This window comes from Scardinius erythrophthalmus (genome assembly GCF_964197995.2).
Source record: "Scardinius erythrophthalmus genome assembly, chromosome: 13".
Taxonomy (NCBI): Eukaryota; Metazoa; Chordata; class Actinopteri; order Cypriniformes; family Leuciscidae; genus Scardinius; species Scardinius erythrophthalmus.
In genome coordinates this window covers 26,659,168-26,680,707 of record NC_138233.1, presented here as the reverse complement: position 1 = coordinate 26,680,707, position 21,540 = coordinate 26,659,168, and the positions used below count along the sequence as shown (strand labels likewise).

Below are 21,540 nucleotides of genomic sequence, written 5' to 3'. Positions count from 1 at the left end.
TTTGAATAGTAAATGTATCCATAATTTGACAGCAGCAAGTTGTGTCATACTGTACCTCAACATCTAAAGAAAATCAACATCATCTTACTACTACTCAACATCTTTTTTCATAAGGAAAAGTATAAGTATAATTTTCCCTGCTCATTATTGTAATGCAAAAAAATCTCTTATACTGTAATGTGAAAAATTATAATAAATATTATTTTATGTAATACAGTACATGTGATGTGAATCTTATATCATTAATTGGGCTTATTTGTTCAAATACATTTTTACAATACAAAAAAATCTCATATTACTGTAATGTGAAAAAATTGATTTCATATTATTATTTTTTGTGGTACAGTAAAATACTATATTGCATTAATGTGAATATAATGTCCTTAATTGTGATTAATTGCTATAAAAACAATGTCACAATGCAAAATAATCTCATGTTACTGTAATGTGAAAATATTATATATTATTATTTTTGGTAATAGAGTAAAAAAATAAATTACACCAATATGTATATAATGTCCTTAATTGGGTTTAATTGTTAATTTTTGTGATGCAGTAAAAATACTATATTGCATTAATGTGAATCTAATCCTTAATTGTGCTTAATTGTTATAAAAACAATGCCACAATGAAAAAAAATCTCATTACTGTAATTTGAAAAATATATATTTTGTAATACAGTAAAAAATATGATTGCATTAATGTGAATCTAATGTCCTTGTGCTTAATTGTTATAAAAAAATAGTCACAACACAAAATAATATCATATTACTGTAATGTGAAAAAAATATATATTATTGTTTTTTTGTAATACAGTAAAATATTATATTACTTTAATGTGAATCTAATGTCCTTAATTGTGCTTAATTATTATAAAAAATAGTCGCAATGCAAATAATCTTATTACTGTGATGTGAAAAATATATATTATATTATTTTATACAGTAAACATACTATATTACATCAATGTGAATTGAATGTCCTTAATTGTGCTTAGTTGTTATAAAAAATAATATTATTCTTACCTGTAATACAGTAAAAATACTGAATCTAATTAATGTGACCTGGACATGTTTTTAGTCAGACTGCATTCATGTAACTTGACAGCAATGTAAAGAGAACGTGGGCGCTGCACCCTGAAGTTATGTTAAGCTTCTCCTCAGCTGTACATCAGGATTTGTGTGTGAGGTGTGACAGTGACCTTTCTCAAGATGGCCGTCAGTCTGTGTGAAGAACCCACCCAACCCAGAACCGCATACCTGACGTTCACGTCGTGACTGCACTATTCTTTCTTTCTTTTGTGCTCTGTGTTGAAAGCTGACAATAAAACACACTTGAAGGTGCAAACTCGTAGTTTTATTGTTTTAGGTTGCACATAAAAAACCTGAAGAGTGAGATGCCTGGCATAACATGCTCAAATTAGCAATGAATGTGTCTTGGATTGCTTTTCAGAACCATTAATTTTTCATACATATATTATGCCATCTACATCTGTGTATTCTTACCCATATTAACAGAGTCCAAGTCTGTGCATTTATATGTACTACACAAACACTGAAGCCCCACGCTGCTTTAGAAGAGGTCCGTGTGAGGCATTAATTCTCGTCCTCTCACAGGAAACAGATGCGTTTGGTGAAGAGGAGATGGAAGGATGTACGGGTGGGGGATTTTGTGAGAGTGCTCTCTAACCAGATCATCCCAGCTGACATCCTGCTCCTGCACACGTCCGACCCTAATGGAGTGTGCCACATGGAAACAGCCAATCTGGATGGAGAGACCAACCTCAAACAGAGGAGGGTGGTGCCAGGCTTTTCTACTCTGGTAAGTGCGCTGCCGATCACGAAATACCTTTGGGAGAAGTCTAAAGCTTACAGCTACAATGAGCCCATTAGGACACTCAGTGTGTGCCACAGTTAAATATTCATAAATGTCAGTAGCTGTTTCCATACAAAACTGGAATAGCGCTTAAAACATTTGCGAAGATTCAACTCAATTTTTCAACTCAAAAGTCGGTTTAATGTAATTTAAGTTGAAATGACTGAAGCATCCAAGTTGATTGTACTTAAAAATTTAAGGCTGCAACTTTTTTTTTCACAGTACATCCAGCGAGTCGAAGAGAACAAAATCATCACATTCGATAAACTGGTGCTAAATTTCACTTAGAATATTAGGAGATGCCACTGTATATAATCATTTTTGAATGTAACAAATTAGAGCGCGCAGATGAAACGCAATAAAGTTATCTTGGTTTCGGAGGCAGATGCTGCTGTTTGGGAATGCAGTCGTGTAAGAAAGTTCTGGGAAGGACTTGTACTGAAACACTTTGATGACGCAAATGCAAAATGCTCTGCAAAAAAAATAAAATAATTGGTCCGCTGGTTAGTCCAGTTAGGTCGTTCCTTTTGCAAAGTCTGAAATGATTGTTTTGAAGCGCATCAAGGAATTTATTCTATAAATGTGTTTCCATCATAGTTTCTGCGCATGTTTTCTTATCGGATAAAATTTTTTATTTTATGCACATTTTTAGAATTTATGCGCGTCCATGCAATTTCACAAAATATGCTTAAAAATAGGTGTTTAAAGTATTAAATCAAGTGGAATATATAGTATTATAAAGATATAACTATAGAACTATAATTACCGGGACTGTTGGTATAGAAGTTTCAAGAATAAAATAATGTTAATAAAACAGTTGTGCTGCTTAATATTTTTATGGTAACCATGATGCATTTTTTCAGGATGATTTCATGAACAGAACGAAAAAAAGAAATTAAAAAACAGTATTTATTTGAAATAGAAACCTTTTGTAACATTATAACATCTTTTTTCATCTTTTTCATTTTCAATCAATTTAATGCATCCTTGCTGAACAAAAGTATTAATTTCTTGAGAAAAAAAAAAAAAAAAAAACTTACTGACCCTAAACTTTTTAAGAGAAGTGTATAGAATTCTTGTTTTTTAAATCGCCACCCTTTTATATGTCTTTATTTTTGACAGCTTCGGCTGTTTCATTATACACGTCAGGTCACAAAGTTTAGAAAAGCACAACTCTTCATTATGAGTCAGCCAGATGTCAATAGATAACTAAAAACTCCCAAACACATACCTGACATACAAGTCTGAGTGACACACAAAACACGTTACACTGCCTTTTGTCTTCGAACATGTACAGGTAGGATTTGTTGATGTTTTTTTTGGCCATGTGTTCCTGACAGCTCAGTTTGCCACGTGTGACTTTACTGTCAAACAGTAGGACTTGTTAGACAGCCCTTGATAGTCAGTTCAGATTACAATATAATTTAAAAAATGAGGATATAGAAAGAGGAAATCATGCATGCATCTTTCTAATGTGTTTCAGGGCAAACCATTCCAACCTCAAACATTTTCCAGCACTGTCGTGTGTGAAAACCCCAACAACAACCTCAACGTGTTCAAAGGTTATGTGTGAGTATCTGAAATCAATTTTACTCAATTTCATGCTCGATTAAATACATCACGACTCTATCGTGACTGCCTCTTTTGTCAGATCCACACCAATGAGCAGAATTTGTTTGGCCTTCACATCTGTCATTTCCTAATCAGGGAAACTTCTTAAACCCTCTGATGCATCACAAAGGAAAACATGTTAACGTCTCTCTTTTTTTAAATTAAAAACAAGTACATAACCATTACCAGTTTTCTTGTGAGAGGTAGACATCTGTCCACTATGGAACCCATATGAAAAAATGCTTTGTAAATCATAACATAAAAATTACATTTTTTTTACGACATAAAAAGTCAAATCATGACATACTAAGTCATAATTATGGGATGAAAAGTCAAAATTATGACATAAAAAGTCACTATTTTAATTAATAATTTTGGCTTTTTATCATAATGTCGACTTTATAATATCATAAATATGATTTTGTCAGACTTAGTATGTCATAATTTCAACTTTTTACATCATAATTATTACATAAAATGTGAAAATTATGACTTTGTTGTCTTAAATTCATTTTTTTGTCATAATTTCGACTTTTTATCTCATAATGACATAAAAACAAAACATTTAGAACTTAATTTAAAAGTCATCAATTTAATTTAAAAGTCATCATTTGAACTTTTTAATCTGATGATTGACTTAGTATGTTATAATTTTGACTTTTTATCCCTAATTATTTTTTTTATCTCATAATTGTATTACTTAGCATGTCATAATTTCAAATTTATCTTATAATTTTGATAAATTTTGACTTTTTACATCATAAATATGACATAAAAAGTGAGAATTATGAGAATTAAAAGTCATAATTATAAGAATTAAAAGTCATAATTCTGACTTTTTCTCATAATTTCAATTTTATCTATTACGTTTTTTTCACCTCGTAATTCTGACTTAATTTTTACTTTTATCTCATAATTTGTACTTTTTAATCTCATAAATATGACTGTCATTTTTTTACTTTTTATGTCATAATAAATATGACAAAAAGTGAGAATTAAAAGTCATAATTATGAAAATTAAAAGTCATAATTCTGACTTTTTCTCATAATTTAAATTTTGTCAATTCCGATTTTTTTACCTCGTAATTCTGACTTAATTTTTATACTTTGATCTCATAATTTGTACTTTTTAATCTCAGAAATATGACTAAGTATGCCATATTTTTTTACTTTTTGTCATCATTTTTTACTTTTTATCTCATAATTACTTAGTATGTCATAATTTTGAATTTATCTCATAATTACTTATATGTCATAATTCCAGGTTTTATCTCATAATTATGACCAATTTTGACTTTTAAATCTCATAATTTCAGCTTTTTCATCATTTTGACTTTTAAATTTCATAAATATGACTTAGTATGTCATAATTCTTTACTTTTTATCTCATACTTTAGTATGTCATAATTACTTATTATGTCATATTTTTTTATTTATCTCATAATTACTTAGTATGTCATAATTCCAGGTTTTTATCTCATAATTATGACTTAGTATGTCATAATTTTGACCTTATGTCATAATTTCAGCTTTTTCATAATTTCGACTTTTAAATCTCATAAATATGACTTAGTATGTCATCATTTTGCCTTTTCATCTCATAATTACTTGCTATGTCATTATTATGATTTACCAAAGCATGAAATGGACTTCCATAGTCCACTGCAATATATTTCAGAGGTTGATGCATGTTGAATTCATCTTGTTATAAATAATAAATACAAAATATAAAGAGGACATTCGTCTACAATAATGGGTAAGGCTCAAAGGTCATAGATTTAACATACCTATACACCAACGTCAGAGGTTTGAATTACCGTTGCAAAGTTTCCCCACATAGCCTGGAAATAAAGTAGGCTGACAAACCGATTTGGCCCTTTTTTTCGGTCCCGTTGCAGTCATATTAACTGGTTTATCACGCTGAGAGATGATTGTGATGTTCCCAAGCATTATAAAGCTCTTATCCTGCTCTTCCATTCAAAGACGGGCCCGTTACTCACGTGGCACACACTGAGGTAATTAGTCTGGGTGACTAAGGAAGATGCTGTGTTTGATGTCACAGGGAGAGGCCTGATAAGAGGAGAACGGGCTTCGGCATCGATAGTCTTCTGCTGCGCGGGTGCACAGTGAGAAATACTGATGACGCAGCTGGAATAGTGGTGTATGCAGGTACATTTCATCATCACATTTCACACACCCTCCACAGTACTGTGTGTTCACCTGGGATACACTAAAATACACTACATATACAAAAAAAAATTGTGGAGATGCACATTAAACATTTATTGTTTTTAATAAAGTAATGAATCATAGTAACGTCATACTATAGTAATGTGGATGTAAGGATATTTTGATATTAGTCATGGTGCTAAACGTTAACCATGGCACTTTCTTGTTTTTTTTGTGATAGTAAATGTCCATTATTACCATACCATTACCTTTTATTACCATAGTAAATGTATTATTAATTTTAATTTGTACCATTCAAAATTTGTATAGTTTTATTCAGTAAGGATGCGTTAAATTGATCAAAAGTGACATTAAAGACATTCGTAATGTTTCAAGTACATGCTGTTCTTTTGAACTTTCTATTCATCAAAGAATCCTGAAAAATACATAATATTATCCAAAAAAATGTTTTCAACATTAATAATATTCAGAAATGTTTCTTGAGCATCAAATCATCATATTAGAGTGATTTCTGAAGGATCATGTGACACTGAAGACTAGAGTAAAGATGCTGTAAATTCAGCGTTGCATCACAGGAATACATTATATTTTAAAATATATTAGAATACAAAACGGTTCTTTTAAATTATAATAATATTATTGTATTTTTTTTTTTTTTTGCTTTGGTGAGCACCTATAAAAAAAGATTGAAAAATATCACCAATCCCAAACTTTAATCACTTTCACATTCTTTTCTTTAGTTTTCCCATATATCATCTGTAAGCTGTTTTGTTTTTATAAATCACATTGTACATTTCCGTTCATCATCATTCATAACGATAAAGCCTAATATACTGTGACTCTAACATCTAATAGCACAATAAGCCCATGCTATACAGCCAGACTCTTTTTTTTCTCTTAAGTCTTTAACATCCCATTTACACTGGCAGTGACGCAAAAAACTAGAACATTCTCCCATTATAATCAATGAAGCCGTCTATAGTGCAAACGTGCGTAACAGCTTAGTTGATTATAATGGGGGTATTATAGTTTGTTCTGTCGCGGCGTCGCACGCTCGCAGTGTACTTGTGTCTTGAAAATGGCCCACTATTTCTCTCTTGATAAATTATACACACGGTATGGCTTGTAAATGAGTGCTGCTATTTTACAAATGTTGTTGTTTTTACATCGTGAGTTATTCATTACAGGCCATGAGACCAAATCCATGTTAAACAACAGCGGGCCCAGGTACAAACGCAGCAAGATCGAGAGGAAGATGAATTCGGATGTTCTCTTCTGTGTGCTTCTTCTATTTTTCATGTGTCTCATCGGAGCCCTGGGTACAGTACGGGGAACATCCCCCTCGATAATTCAAAACGCACTACACGCACATTACTTCAACATACAAACTCCAAAATGACACTTTGATTCCGAACTCCAAAAAAACGAGGCTGTGTTCGGTCTGTGTCTGTTCTTCTGATCTCACAACAGTCTACAGAGATAAAGAATAAAGTGTTTTTACAACCTCACACAACCCTCATGCTCTCTTTTCCTTCTGTTAGGCATGAGTCAAAGAAGGACACTACAGATACCCAGAATAGCTCACTCATACACTGGTCTCTTATGAAAGCAATGATTATTCTCGCTCTCTTTCACTGTGGTTCAAGTTCAGTGATGCTTTATTGGAATATGTGCTTTATTGAAATACAGTACTGTCAAAAGCAATGTCATTAATTAATGTAAATGTCTCTCAGGCCATTCTATCTGGTTGGAAACTTTTACCACCATGCCCTCATACATCGTCCCTGACAGAAATGGCAATTACACTCCTTCAGTACTAGCGGGATTTTACATGTTCTTCACAATGATCATCTTACTACAGGTACACAATCTGTCACACACGGCATCAGTTAAAGACATTTAGTGAAAGTAATGGCCAGTTTCTACCAGTAGGCAGAGATGGGACCAAGTCACACATGTGCAAGTCTCAAGTAAGTCTCAAGTCTTAACCTTCAAGTCTCAAGTAAGTCCCAAGTATTTTTTTCTTGGGCAAGTCAAGTCAAGTCAAGTCACAGGCTATGTCAAGTCAAGTCAAGTCAAGTCCTGTAGTAGGTCAAGTCAAGTCCAAGTCAAGTCACATTATTATTGTAATTTTACCTGCAGAATCTGATCTTAATAAAGTGTAAAGACCAGATATGGGTAACTGTCAATAAATTACAATAATTTGGAGTTGCATTGTAAATACTCATGTTCAGTAAAATACATCATGGAATCAAACAAAATTGTTACTTCATAAAATTATTTATTTTTCACTTCTGCCAACAGTGTTTAAAATGTAACAAAGTTTAATGTTGTATGTAAACTGTGTTTACAATAAGTGTATTGTGATTGTCAAAACATTTTAGTAACTAAACTGAATTGTATTCGGTTTAGTGACAACATGTTACAATGTTTACATGGTACAATTTCTGGTAAGCTACGCTTTTTTATTATTTCAATTCAATTATTGTAATCTGATTTAATATTGACTCATTTGGATAAATATTAGGTAGGCTACACAAGATAGGCATTCATTTTTCTCAAGAAAAAACCCTGCTGTAAAAACCAGCATAGACCAGCATCATTTCCATGCTGGTCTATGCTGGTTTATGCTGGTCTATGCTGGTTTGGTGCTGGTTTAGCTGGTGGACCAGCAAGACAATGCTGGTCTAGCAGCATGGTTTTGCTGGTCTACCAGCATGGTCTTGCTGGTGATGCTGGTCTACCAGCAAGGTCTCATTAATGATGCTGGTCTACCAGCAAGGTCTCATTCATGATGCTGGTCTACCAGCATGGTCTTGTGTGATTTACTTTAGCTCATTATTTTGTACACATTTATGCAGCCAGTACTTACACGGCCCATTTAATAAGTTACTTGTTTAAATTACTGATAAAGAAGACAGTTAAATAGAAATTAGGCAAGCAATGTCAAGAAGTTCTTTAAGGGCAGTACATAAGTGCATAAATACTTGGCCAACACATAACACAATTTTTCTCATACAAATTCATTACAATAAATAAACTAAAGATTCTTGAACATTAACATCTGTTCGAAATAAGTTTATTATTGCAACAGAATATACATGTTACATTCACATTCACATTTATAGGAATTACTTGATACCATTTATACCATTACTACCAAGACATTATATACAGTGCATTCAGTATTCACATTAATAAATTATAATGCTTAATGGAGAACTCTGGGAATTTTTAGTTTAAAAGTTTTTTTTTTTAAGTTTAAAAAACAGTCAGTTAACAAGCAATACACCAATATAAGAGATTACATTAACAATGTTCCTACAAGCATCCAGTGTCAATGTATCGTGGAGGATGTTTAATCAAAAATTACATTGCAGTAACTTTATAAGCCAGTTTGTAGGAGAAATAATGACCCTTGAAAGACCTCCTGGGGGGTGTTTTGATAGTGTTTTGACAAGCTTTGTCTGTTTTTTCTTTTCTGTTTTTTTTTTCTGTTTTTTTTTTTTCAGGGCTTGGTCAAGGTCACTTTATTTATATAGCACGTTTACAACAGCCACTCGGCTGACCAAAGTGCTTTACAGTGCTTTGGTTGAACAACCAGATAAAAGATGAAAAAAAAAAACATGGCCCCACATATAAAATAGTCGAACAGAAATGTAGAAGCAGTATCAGACTCAAAGATAAAATAGTCGCACAGAAATGTCGAAGCAGTATCAGACTCAGATATAAGATAATCAAACAGAAATGTCAATGAAGTATCAGACTCAAATACAATTAAAAAGGGACATAATAATTAACAGACATATTCATGAATAGGATGTTGAATTTACAAAGTAATTACGTTAATAAATTCTATGCCTCATACAACCCTTAAATAAAATAAGGGTATTAATAAATCACATTGATCAGGTAACATTGTTGTTTTCTAATCCTTTGACTGTCTGTATTAATTGAACTATTTAGTTTACCAGCAATTTGCTAACTAGATGGATTATTGCACTAAAAAGTGTGACACACTTTGCCAGATTATTTTGTACAACTGATGCAGCATCAATTCAACAATTCTATAATAAATCCTCCTCCATGAAGATTATAAGACTGCTTTATACTGCTTGTTGAAACTGCTTGTTGATTCAACATTATAATCATTGTGGAACTGTGTTGTGTTATACAGACGTGTTTAATAAACCCTTTAGCTTTATCATTTATGGGAGCTAAGCATGGAGCTAAGACACACTATACAGTATATGACTGTAGTCTGTAACCAAGGCAACAGTGCATCCCAGCAAACACAGAACGTTCCCCTAACGTTCCCATTTGGTTCCCATTTGGTTATTTTTTGGGAACCAAATAAGAACGTTCTAGAAACGTTCTCTGTAGGTTATTTTTAGGTTTAATTTTTATAACCTAAATAGAACGTTCTGGGAACGTTCCCTGCAGGTTGTTATTTAATAACCTAAAGAGAACCTTCCCAGAACGTTTCCTGCATGTTATTTTTAGGTTTAATTTTTATAACCTAAAGATAACCTTCCCAGAACGTTTCCTGCAGGTTATTTTTAGGTTTAATTTTTATAACCTAAAAGATTACCTTCCCAGAACGTTCCCTGCAGGTTATTTTTATTTTTATAACCTTAAGAGAACGTTCTGGGAAGGTTCCCTGCAGGTTGTTATTTAATAACCTAAAGATAACCTTCCCAGAAACGTTTCCTGCAGGTTATTTTTAGGTTTAATTTTTATCCTAAAGAGAACCTTCCCAGAACGTTTCCTTGCAGGTTATTTTTAGGTTTTATTTTTATAAACCTAAATTTTTATAACCTAAAGAGAACGTTCTGAGAACGTTCTCTGCAGGTTATTATTTTAATATCACTACTATTAACAGGCAGATTACCAACTGACAACGTCGTCAGTACGGTCCCCTAAGGTTATAAGAAAACCAACAACGTTCAGATCTATTCGCAATTTTTATAAATGATATTTTAAATTATGTTATATATTTTAATTCTATATGTTTATTTAAATGTTGCGTGACTTTGAAGTGTTTTAATGCGCATGCGCGTGATCAAACAACGGAGCACTCCAAGACGTGCGCTGCCGCTGCGCCGTCTGCAGAATGTGCAGATGGAAACGTCATCGACAACTGACAAACAAAACTCCCGTCTCGCTGTTGGTTTCACTGCTTTCAGGTAAGTTTAGTCAACAAAATCTCACAAATAATACACACAAACGTCCCTGACACATTTCTTACGTATAATTGACACGCTTCTGGTGAATATTTACTTTAAAGAAATGGTTTTGTGTCTTTGAAAATGTCCGTTAGCATCTACGCTAGCAGCTAACGTTAACCGTTTTCAGAAGAGAACGTTAGGCCTAACGTTAAGTTACGTTAAGTTAAGGTCTCATTTATGAAAGTTTGGGTTTTTAAACACGTATTTAGTGTAGATAACAGTTTTTGATATTTTTGCTGGTAATTTGTCTATGGAAAGTAAACTAATTTATTTAAACCTAAAAGAATGTACTGTATTAATCAGAGACGTCACCAATATTGCTAAAATGTTATTTCAGAATAACGAGAGAAAAAATAAAACTCTACAACAAGGGGTGAGTTATTGTTTAATCATGATGATAATTCCATATGCATTTATTTCACAATATATTATCTTAAGATTTGTATACATTTATCTTTTCTGCATTTCACCTCTGTTCTAGCTTGGTTCCTTGTAATAAACCAATCCCATGTAATATTGTTGGCTCTGTGACAAATAGCATTATGTTCCTTCCTAGATCATCATGCTGTGATGGCCTGCTGCACCCCGTCCAAGAAAATCTCCACGGCTATGAACCATATGACTAGTAAGCAAAACCACCTCAAACATACTGTGCACTACTGTTCAAAGTTTTGGGGTCTGTAAGATTTATGCTTTTAATATAATTTTTTTCTGTGAGATTGTCCTTGAGAAGCCTGTAGGCTAAATAATCAGCTAAATAATAGGCGACTAAAACAATATTATAATGGTCATAGTTATAATAATAATTAATTTAACTATTATGATAACATTTTATTTTATTTCTTTAGGTCTGTTTTGAATTATGTTGGCCAATGAGACTGACACCATGCTGTCCAACACAAAGGTATTTATGTATTTGTATGTTTTTTTTTTATTGATCAATATTGAAATTCTTTGTACTTTTAAATGCTGAATGTGGTTCAGGGGGTCGACAACTTTAGGCAGTTATTTTTCACAGATATCTTGGGCAGCAGTGGCTCATGCTCTTAGCCTTTAAAAATGTTTGAATTGATATCCCCAATGCAATATCAGGGGGTAAATATATCATTAGAGTGATATACCTCTTTTGTTAACAGATGCGTTATAATCCCTATTGTTTGGCCCTGTATTCTTCAGGACAAGACCTTGGTGCCATCCACAGTCAGTAGATGAAGAAGGTGAGTTTAGCCGAATTCAGTTCTCTTTCCCTTTTTTTAAGCTTAAACGGACACGTGCACGCAAAATGAAGTCAAAATGCCCATCTTGACGAGTTTCCTCATAAACAGTCTTGTGTTTTAAACAGAAAGAAAACGAATACGTGTCATTTATATTAGGTCTGCGCATTCGTCTTAAAGGGACAGCAGCCTAATGTACCCGCAGCTGTTTGTGTCGCCAATGGTGATCAAACATCAAAAGAGAAAATGACTTGTAGCTTTAGCAAAGATACTAGCCTGACGTCGTCATACTCAGATTCTGGTCAGAATGTGAGTCTGATACTGCTCCATTGAGCTTTCATTATGGGGTGTGTTTCAACCGAACCAGGAAAAAAAATGCCTCTGCACTCAATTGGATAGACCTACAACCAATCAGAGCAACGGAGTAAGTGACGTATGTTTTTCATTCATGTTTCCCATCGCGGTTCTCTGTTCCTCCTTTAAAATTAATGCGCTGTCGACATCTTCTATAACAGACGCGATGGCGGAATCTACACAATGTTTTATAAACAAAGTTCAGGAGGAGCACGTTCAAATAATCAATCCAATCAACCGTCTACGGTCTACACTATCAGCATGAGAGTAAACGTATATTTATTCACTGTCAACTCTCACCTAACATTCCTTGACAGTTTTCAGCATCCCTCCACTCACTCTCAGCTTGTTCTTCCACAGCCAGGAATATGGGGGAGTACTTTGGGTTCGGGCCGAATACCGAGCCCGAAGCCTCTCCTCGGACAGCACGCCAAATATGCATTTATTCTGACTTATTTGTAAGCGTGAACTCGTGAAATCTCAATTCTTCAGCGGCAGTCATTTGAATTCAACCCAAGTGCTCGTTGATGACGTCGATGATTACGTTACCGTTGCTCATCTGTCCATCATCGTATAAAGCCCGCCCTGACAATTTGATTGGCCCGAACAATTTTTGTTCGGGCATAATAGCTCCTCAACGGAATGAGTCCAGACCGAACTTCCCGAACAAAACATTTTGTGGGCGGGGCTAAATTCGGCTGGCATCCAGGCTACAAAGATACATTAATTTGATAGTTATTTTATTTTTACACTGAAGACTTATTTTACATTTTGATAAATCAATTTCTGTACCTGATAAGTTAGATTTAAAGGTAGGGTAGGTTAGCCTGGCAAGCCAGACCTACATCAAGATGTTTGGTCTGGAAACTCACCATAGACGCGGTTTAATCCCGAGGGGCGGGATAAACGGCTGTCTTTCAAATTCCCTCTGCACGCAATAGGACAGCGCTTAAACCAACCAGAGCGTTTTCCCAACAGCGGAGCTTAGTTGATAGATTCAACTTTTGCCATATCTGGCCGGCAAACCGACGAACACATCTTCCTTTTTTTAAGAATGACTTAAGTGCCGTTCTTTGCTCTTTTCTCAAAGAAAAACTTAACTCCAAGTCCTCCAGAGTCGAGGCCAAAGCCGATTCGAAAAATATTTATTAACATTATAATCAATCAGGGATGTGATTTTTCCGGATTAATCCGGAATTCCGGATTTTCCGACCTGAAAATGTGACCTACGTGAATCATGCAGATTTTTGCACGCTTTTCGGCGCCTCCCTCTTTTTCACGTCATTTTGGGTGACAAATTCATCTGAAGCCTATTTCATAGCTTAATGTGAGGGACAGAAGTCTATTTACATCATTAAAGTTTACGAAAACTCGTTTTCCCTCCTCTGCGGCTGTCAATCATTCTCCATTCAGTATTCAAACAGCGCTCGCGCCTCGTCCGGTTACAGCAGCATACAAGCACGGTAAAACTCTCTCCAATATGATATTCACATTATAATGCTTGATCTGTATAGAAAAGGCTGTGGATTTGCATAAAATGACTTTATTTTGTTGGAGTTTGTTGCTGTTTTTAAATGACTCTCTACCGTGTGCCTGTTAGATCACACATCACAAGGACTAAAGCGGCATCAAACGCACAATAACTGGAATTTAAAACTGTGAAGAAACAAATGATCAATAAACTGCTGGACAGATAGACACTAGGATTTGTGCGCTCGACATGATTTCTTCGCTTTGTGCCGAGAACTTTTAAATGCACACTTGTGCAGTGCAGCGCTGCACACTGTGACTCCATGTTGCTTTGAGCACATCATTCTGCGCCCGCGATGCGCATACGCGCTTTGTGTGCTCTGTTTTGAAGCGTTTCATATTTTCATAGTTTTGCTCACTGAAATATTATTAAAAGCAGTATATTTTCCTGCTTTTTTGTCCTTAGCCAATCACATGCCTGATCAATATTTTATATAAAATATAAATAAGTATTTTGTGTAACTAGTGCAAATTTATTTATTTTTTAAATGAAATGGGGGTGAAAAAGTAAAATTACAATAAAAATACACACCTGTGCCAAAATTCATGCAGTTAACATAAAAAAATAAAAAATAAACTTACACATAGGTCCAAAGTGGACAAAAATGTCCAAGTCAAAAAACTCTCATAAAAATGTTATGCTTGGGAGCAAATACTTAAGTTTGGTCTCATTTTAAAGAAGACCCTTTTGCAGATTGTTGTTGAAGTGAAAAATTAAAAAAAAAGTGCAACCAAAAAAAGTTACAGAAATTTAAGTTTATGAAAAATATTTATGAACATTATAATCAATATTTTATCTAAAATATATATTTTATGAAACATTTGGAACTCTAAAACTGATATAAATTCAAAGCCATAAATCTAAACAGGCTGTGTTCCGAATTTGAGGACGATATCTCAAAAAATAAGCTTTCAGTAAGATTTTGTTTGGGCGCAGTACCAGACTTTCCCCATTGGATGCCAGCAAAACTCCACTGGTGAACACAGTGATTGGATTTTCGATTTGCAGTTGAGTTTTTCTCTCTCAAATATTACAAGCACACAAACAACCTTTTTATTTTATTACACACATACAAACCACACTTAGACATCCATACCAACAAATCCACACAATTATCGTTGCATAGTTTATCCAATTGGCTCTATAATATGCCGAAGCAGAAAACAGAAATAAAGCGAGTATTTGCTTTATAGGCCTAACCTGAAAAAATGGCACCATTTGATTTTTTTTTTAAAAAATGTCAATTTTGAAGCCTTGCCAACAGAATGAAAGCCTATTAAAAAAGATTGTATCATTTTATAGTTAAACGGCACAGGGATTAAAAAATGCAGTTTTAATGGGTTTCAATGGGGACATTTTTGTCCTTAAGGTCCTGAGAGAAAGAGTATTTTGTGTAACTAGAGCAAAATAGATTTTTTAAAGAAAATGATGATGAAATAGTAAAATTCCAATAAAAATACACACCCGTGCCAAATTTTATGCAGTTAGCATTAACACAGGCAAAGTGATCAAAAAAACAAAACTGAAAAAGCCAAAAATGTCCTCAAGGATGCACAAGGGTTAATGTGTTCTGACACGAGAATTGATCTTTAGCCCAATGTTTGATTTAACCTGCTTGTCAGAGCACCAGAGAACTAGGTGGATATACTATAAGTAGCTAGATAACACCTAATATATTTATTTAATATATATATATATATATATATATATATATAAGGAATAGCATTGGGATTGGGGAAGACAATAAGTTATTGGAGTACTTCAGCTGTGATCTTTGAGGGTTTATAAAGTATATTCTTTGTTGTCATGTTTTCCATCATCTGTCATATTTGTGATGTGTTTGTTTTCTTTCTAACTGTCAAAGATCCTGGAGCCCCAAGCCCAAAGGAGACCTTACAAAGTAAGGATATACATGTGTATATACAGTATAAAAAATATATTACTCACAGTCACAGATATCTGAAATCTATCATGGTCCATATTACCAAACTATAGGCCATGATGCAAGAGGGTAAATATGTATATTGAGTACATTGACATTATTTTGTATATAGTTGCAGAGTCTGGCTGTTTGAATGAGGTGGAGCCACCTGTATCTTCAAAAGGCGATGAGGTACAGCATTGACCTCCCCATACGAAAAAGAAGTATACTTCAAGTTCATTTTTATAAAATATACTTAAGTTCATTTTTATAAAATATACTTAAGTAATGTTTAAGTATATTTTTGAGAAGTATATAAAAAGTAGACTGAAAGTATACTTTCTTATTTTTAATTTAAAAGAATTATACTAATGGAACACTTGAATAAACTTATTTTTCGTAAGGGTCGTCATCTGTGTGCATGGATTAATATAATAACCCTCAACTACAGTACACTTAAAGTTTTAATTAATTTTGTATGCATTTGTACAATCAGGTACCTTGATTATTTTTGTTTTTAATTTTGTCAGATTCACTTGGGGGGAGATGTTCGAGTGCGCAGAGAGGCCTGGTCAAGGATTCAAAACAGCACGCGGGATTCCTTATTTGTGAAGGAGTTGGCAGTGGCAATCTGGGGCACTAAGACTCTGGGGGAAAGAAGTCTCACAGGGAAGGAATGCCCCACAACCAAAACCAGCAGGCAGCCTTTAACCCCCCAGAAACTTCAGACATTAAAAGGTAGCAGTAGCCACAAGGTCTTTGTGGGATGCCAAGTACTGGGTTATGGAGTAATACATTTTTATCTCTATATCACCATTTATGTTAATTTCTTTTCAGTCTGTTTCAAGGAGTGGCTTTACAAAAAGAATGTGGAGGAGACAGAGTTGCAGGCCAGATGGGTAAAGGCCGGACGATTCATCACAGAAAAAATAATGGACATTAACAGACTAAAAAAAAAAAACTTTAAAATGTGAGTATGGGATTCCATTTGTGCCAAAAATGAGTCGACTGCTTTGTGCTTTGTACTACACATTTGTCCTTGTCAACAGTAACCTGCTAACAGTTGCCTACTTTTTCAGATAAATTAGTATATGTTGATGTGTATGCTCTCTGTTTTTGTCGTTTTGTTCTGTCATCCTTACTGTATTGATCCTAATTTTTCAGGTAAATTACTAAATGTTGATGTGTATGTTCTTTGTTTATGTCGTCTTGTTCTGTTGTCTCTTTCTGTCGTCTTGTTCTGTCGTCTCTTTCTGTCGTCTTGTTCTGTCGTCTCTTTCTGTCATCTTAACTCGGGGTTCCCGCGGGGTCTTAAAAAGTCTTAAAATGTCTTAAATTCTGAACTTTAAATTTAAGGCCTTAAAACGTCTTAAAAACAGACAGATTTTCATCCGCGATCTTAAATTGCATTTAGTCAGGTCTTAAAAAAGATTTTACTCTCGTTCATTTTCAGAAACGAGAGCCGCATAAAGTTATTACAAAGTAGCAAAAAAAAACGAAGTCGCTCACCAAGAGGTAGTTCACATATCGCGTCTTTTTCACGCTCAAGTTCATTTAAATGAATGAATGAACGCGGTAAGCTCGCTTGAAGCGACGCGCTCGTTTTTTTCCCAGGCGCAGCGACATGAAAAAATACATGAAGGATGCGGGTGCACCTAAACACTACGGGTGTTTTTCTCTTTTCCGTAAATAAATCTTGTAACAGAGCTACAGCAAGCGTTTTTCGGCGGTGGAAATCCATTAGCCACTAAAACTTTTTTTGTCATTGTGGAGTTGCATAGCAACGACAGACGCCAAGGGAAAATCGGACCGAATTTTACTATTAATAATAAAAGATAAGCTAAAGTGTATTGTAAATGTCACTAAATAATTTTTTTATAAAAAGAATGAGTCAAAAAAGATAAATTAAAGTCTGAAATATGTGAGGTTTATCTTTTTATAAAAACCTTTTTTTTCAACTTTGAACTTGTACATGTTAGTATATAACATGTTGCAAGACACTTTTAAAATCTGGCTATCATTTTTAATCATATTATTTTAATGTTTATGTTAGTGCGTATTGATGCTAATTTTATTTGTTATTTGCTGTTTTTTTACATAAAACTTGGTGAATTGATTTCATTGTCTAGTATTTGTACTTTTTGAACAGGATTCTGTGATAACAGTGATAATTTTTGGCACTATAATAATTAAATGAAAAGTTCATGCCATTTCATCTCTAGTTATGATCAACTAAAATCAACTAATTGTGTTTTTTACAGTAGGCCTATATGCAAAGTATAATTTTTATAAAAAAAATTATATCTGATTCTGTTCTTTTCTCTGACACGCGTTGTTGGGTCTGGAAGGTTACTAATGTGATTGCTTTATCTGTAAATTAAGTTAATGCTTTTTCAATTACTGAATTCATTGAAATAAAATGAATTCTTTGATTTGAATATTTTTTGGCAATGCGTCATGTAGGTCTTAAATTTCAATCTTTATGGTCTTAAAATGTCTTAAAAAGGTCTTAAATTTGACTAACTGAAACCTGCAGGAACCCTGTAACTGTCGTCTCTTTCTGTCGTCTTGTTCTGTCGTCTTGTTCTGTCGTCTTGTTCTGTCGTCTTGTTCTGTCGTCTCTTTCTGTCGTCTTGTTCCAGAAAGAGACGACAGAAAGAGACAACAGAAAGAGACGACAGAACAAGACGACAGTTAAGATGACAGAAAGAGACAACAGAAAGAGACGACAGAACAAGACGACAGTTAAGATGACAGAAAGAGACGACAGAACGAGACGACAGAACAAGACGACAGAAAGAGACAACAGTTAAGATGACAGAACAAGACGACATAAACAAAGAACATACACATCAACATTTAGTAATTTACCTGAAAAATTAGGATCAATACAGTAAGGATGACAGAACAAAACGACATAAACAGAGAGCATACACATCAACATATACTAATTTATCTGAAAAAGTAGGCAACTGTTAGCAGGTTACTGTTGACAAGGACAAATGTGTAGTACAAAGCACAAAGCAGTCGACTCATTTTTGGCACAAATAGGACCCCATAGTGAGCACTTAATTAAGATCAATTGTTGTTAATGTGTTTTATTGTAATTTGCTTTTTGAGCCAGATGTGTTGTTTTTTGTTAAATAATTGTTATTATTGTATTAATGTTTACTTGTTATTATTAAATGAACTTGTTACATATATTAATGTAAGCTTGCATTTTCATGATTTTCATCATACCAAAATTCAATGTAGCTGTCCAGCATTCCACCCTGGTGAACAGGCTACCATCCTTAATATCTATTACTGTTGTCCAGCATAGTTTCCAATGTGTGTAACCAGCATACAATGTTGGTGCTGGTGTGACTAGCATGGGATGCATTTAATAAATGCATACAGCAAGCATAGCAGCACACCAGCATACCAGCATCCCATGCTGGTCACCAGCATACCAGCATCCCATGCTGGTCACCAGCATACCAGCATCCCTTGCTGGTCACCAGCATACCAGCATCCCTTGCTGGTCACCAGCATACCAGCATCCCTTGCTGGTCACCAGCATACCAGCATCCCATGCTGGTCACCAGCATACCAGCATCCCATGCTGGTCACCAGCATACCAGCATCCCATGCTGGTCACCAGCATACCAGCATCCCATGCTGGTCACCAGCATACCAGCATCCCATGCTGGTCACCAGCATACCAGCATCCCATGCTGGTCACCAGCATACCAGCACCAAAACACAACATATGCTGGTCTAGCTGGTATGACCAGCTATGCTGGTCTGTGCTGGTTTTTCCAGCAGGGAAACAACTCACCTAATGCTGTAAATATACAGAGAGAGATAATGCGTTTTTTATTATAATAACAACTTTATTTAATGATAAGTAAAAATATAATAAATATGTAATAGTACACATATTTAGCAAAATACTTTTTTCTAGCCAACTAACGTGCTATAGCCATATTATGGTCATCAAATGGCTTTCCTGGGGTAAATGTTATGTGACATAATTGTTCTCCAGCTGTTTTATTAAACCATTTGTTTGATTGATTGGTCGATATTATGTATGAGGAATATACATTTCGGTAAGTTGTAGGCCTACTGTATCTTTCAACATTGTTCATTCGTGTTTATTTTTAGAGATGATCGGTTCACCTGCCGCTAGGGATCTGTCGCGTCACATTTACAAGCGCCAAAACGGTATTTATTGTTTGAATTTCGTAATAAAAGTGACATAATCTGAGAGCTGAGATTTTTTTTATATCATATGTAACCTCCTCTTGCGTCGCGATTTTTCTGTGCGTGAGAAAATGAACGTGTGGCGACGTGAGAGCATGTGAAAAGTGTCGCGTGTGTCTCACGGTGAATGCGTGAGTTGGCAGCTCTGTCTGGCTATCCGCGATGTTAATGTTGCATGTCTTGCAAAGCGCTGTTCATCTTTTGCCATCTTGTGAATAATTCTTGAAGCCGAAAGCGATGACCCTCGGAGTCAGTACCCCTCCGGCTGACATGTTGATGTGATATCTGATCTGAGTGGGCGTGGTGTGCGAGGTACGAGAGGGCGCGACTGATGATAGTGTCGTGATCCAGTCATGACAACGCTATTCTCAGCCTGCGCTCCAGCTGGGTAATCAACTTTATTTTTTAAAATAATTTATATATTTTATATTCAAACTTGAAAACATGATGTGATTAACACTCAAGTCATTCAAGTCATCGTGTCTCAAGTCAAGTCAAGTCCCGAGTCTTTACTTCCAAGTCCGAGTCAAGTCTCAAGTATTTTATTTTTTGTCAAGTCAAGTCACAAGTCATAAAAATAGCGACTCGAGTCGACTCGAGTCCAAGTCACCAAGTCACAAGTCCCCATGTCTGCCAGTAGGGTACACTTACATAAATGTACCATAAAATGTTCTTTATTGGCATTGATGGTTCCATGAAGACCTTTCCATTGCACAAAAGGATCTTTAGATTATTATATGTTCTTCACACTAAGAAGAAAATGGTTATTTTAAGAACGGTGCACTGAAAGGTTCTTTGGGGAACCCAATGCATCACTGCGAAAACCTTCGCTGATTATGATTTTAAACTCTATTTAGACATCCCACATTTTGTTAACAATGTTGCCAATCTCATATAAAATAGATATAAATATCTTGACTATCAGTGCAGGTTAAGCATTTTCTTTCTGCTAATACATTTTTTATTACGCTTTACTGTATATTGTACCCTGTTCATTGACTTTGCAGGTGTTTGTCTGGCTCTTAACACTAATTATTCCAGGACTTTCTCTCTAGGTGATGATTCCTGTGTCATTGTATGTGTCCATTGAGCTGGTGAAGATGGGGCAGATCTTCTTCATCACTCAGGACGTGGAGCTTTACGATGAGGAGCTGGACAGTCGGGTCCAGTGTCGTGCTCTGAACATCACAGAGGACTTGGGACAGATCCAGTATGTCTTCTCAGATAAGACAGGGACGCTTACAGAAAACAAGATGGTATTCAGACGCTGCACCATCGTGGGGACTGAATACTGTCACGATGAGAACGGTGCGTTCAGAGCTTCATTCTTTTTTATATACATTTCTTTTCTTTTTTGATTTTGTTCGTGAC

General features: G+C 34.8%; 1 protein-coding gene across 1 annotated transcript in view; it reads left to right on the top strand.

Moving 5' to 3' along the window:
• Positions 1 to 21,540, top strand: part of atp10b (ATPase phospholipid transporting 10B) — a gene marked incomplete at both ends in the record, with an annotated part of 56,034 nt that overhangs the window by 13,224 nt on the left and 21,270 nt on the right. The window contains 6 exons of the mRNA XM_081382108.1: positions 1,617 to 1,821; positions 3,359 to 3,444; positions 5,549 to 5,655; positions 6,864 to 6,995; positions 7,410 to 7,537; positions 21,225 to 21,477. Of these exons, the coding sequence (XP_081238234.1) occupies positions 1,617 to 1,821; positions 3,359 to 3,444; positions 5,549 to 5,655; positions 6,864 to 6,995; positions 7,410 to 7,537; positions 21,225 to 21,477 (911 nt within the window). The remainder of the gene's footprint in view (positions 1 to 1,616; positions 1,822 to 3,358; positions 3,445 to 5,548; positions 5,656 to 6,863; positions 6,996 to 7,409; positions 7,538 to 21,224; positions 21,478 to 21,540) is intronic.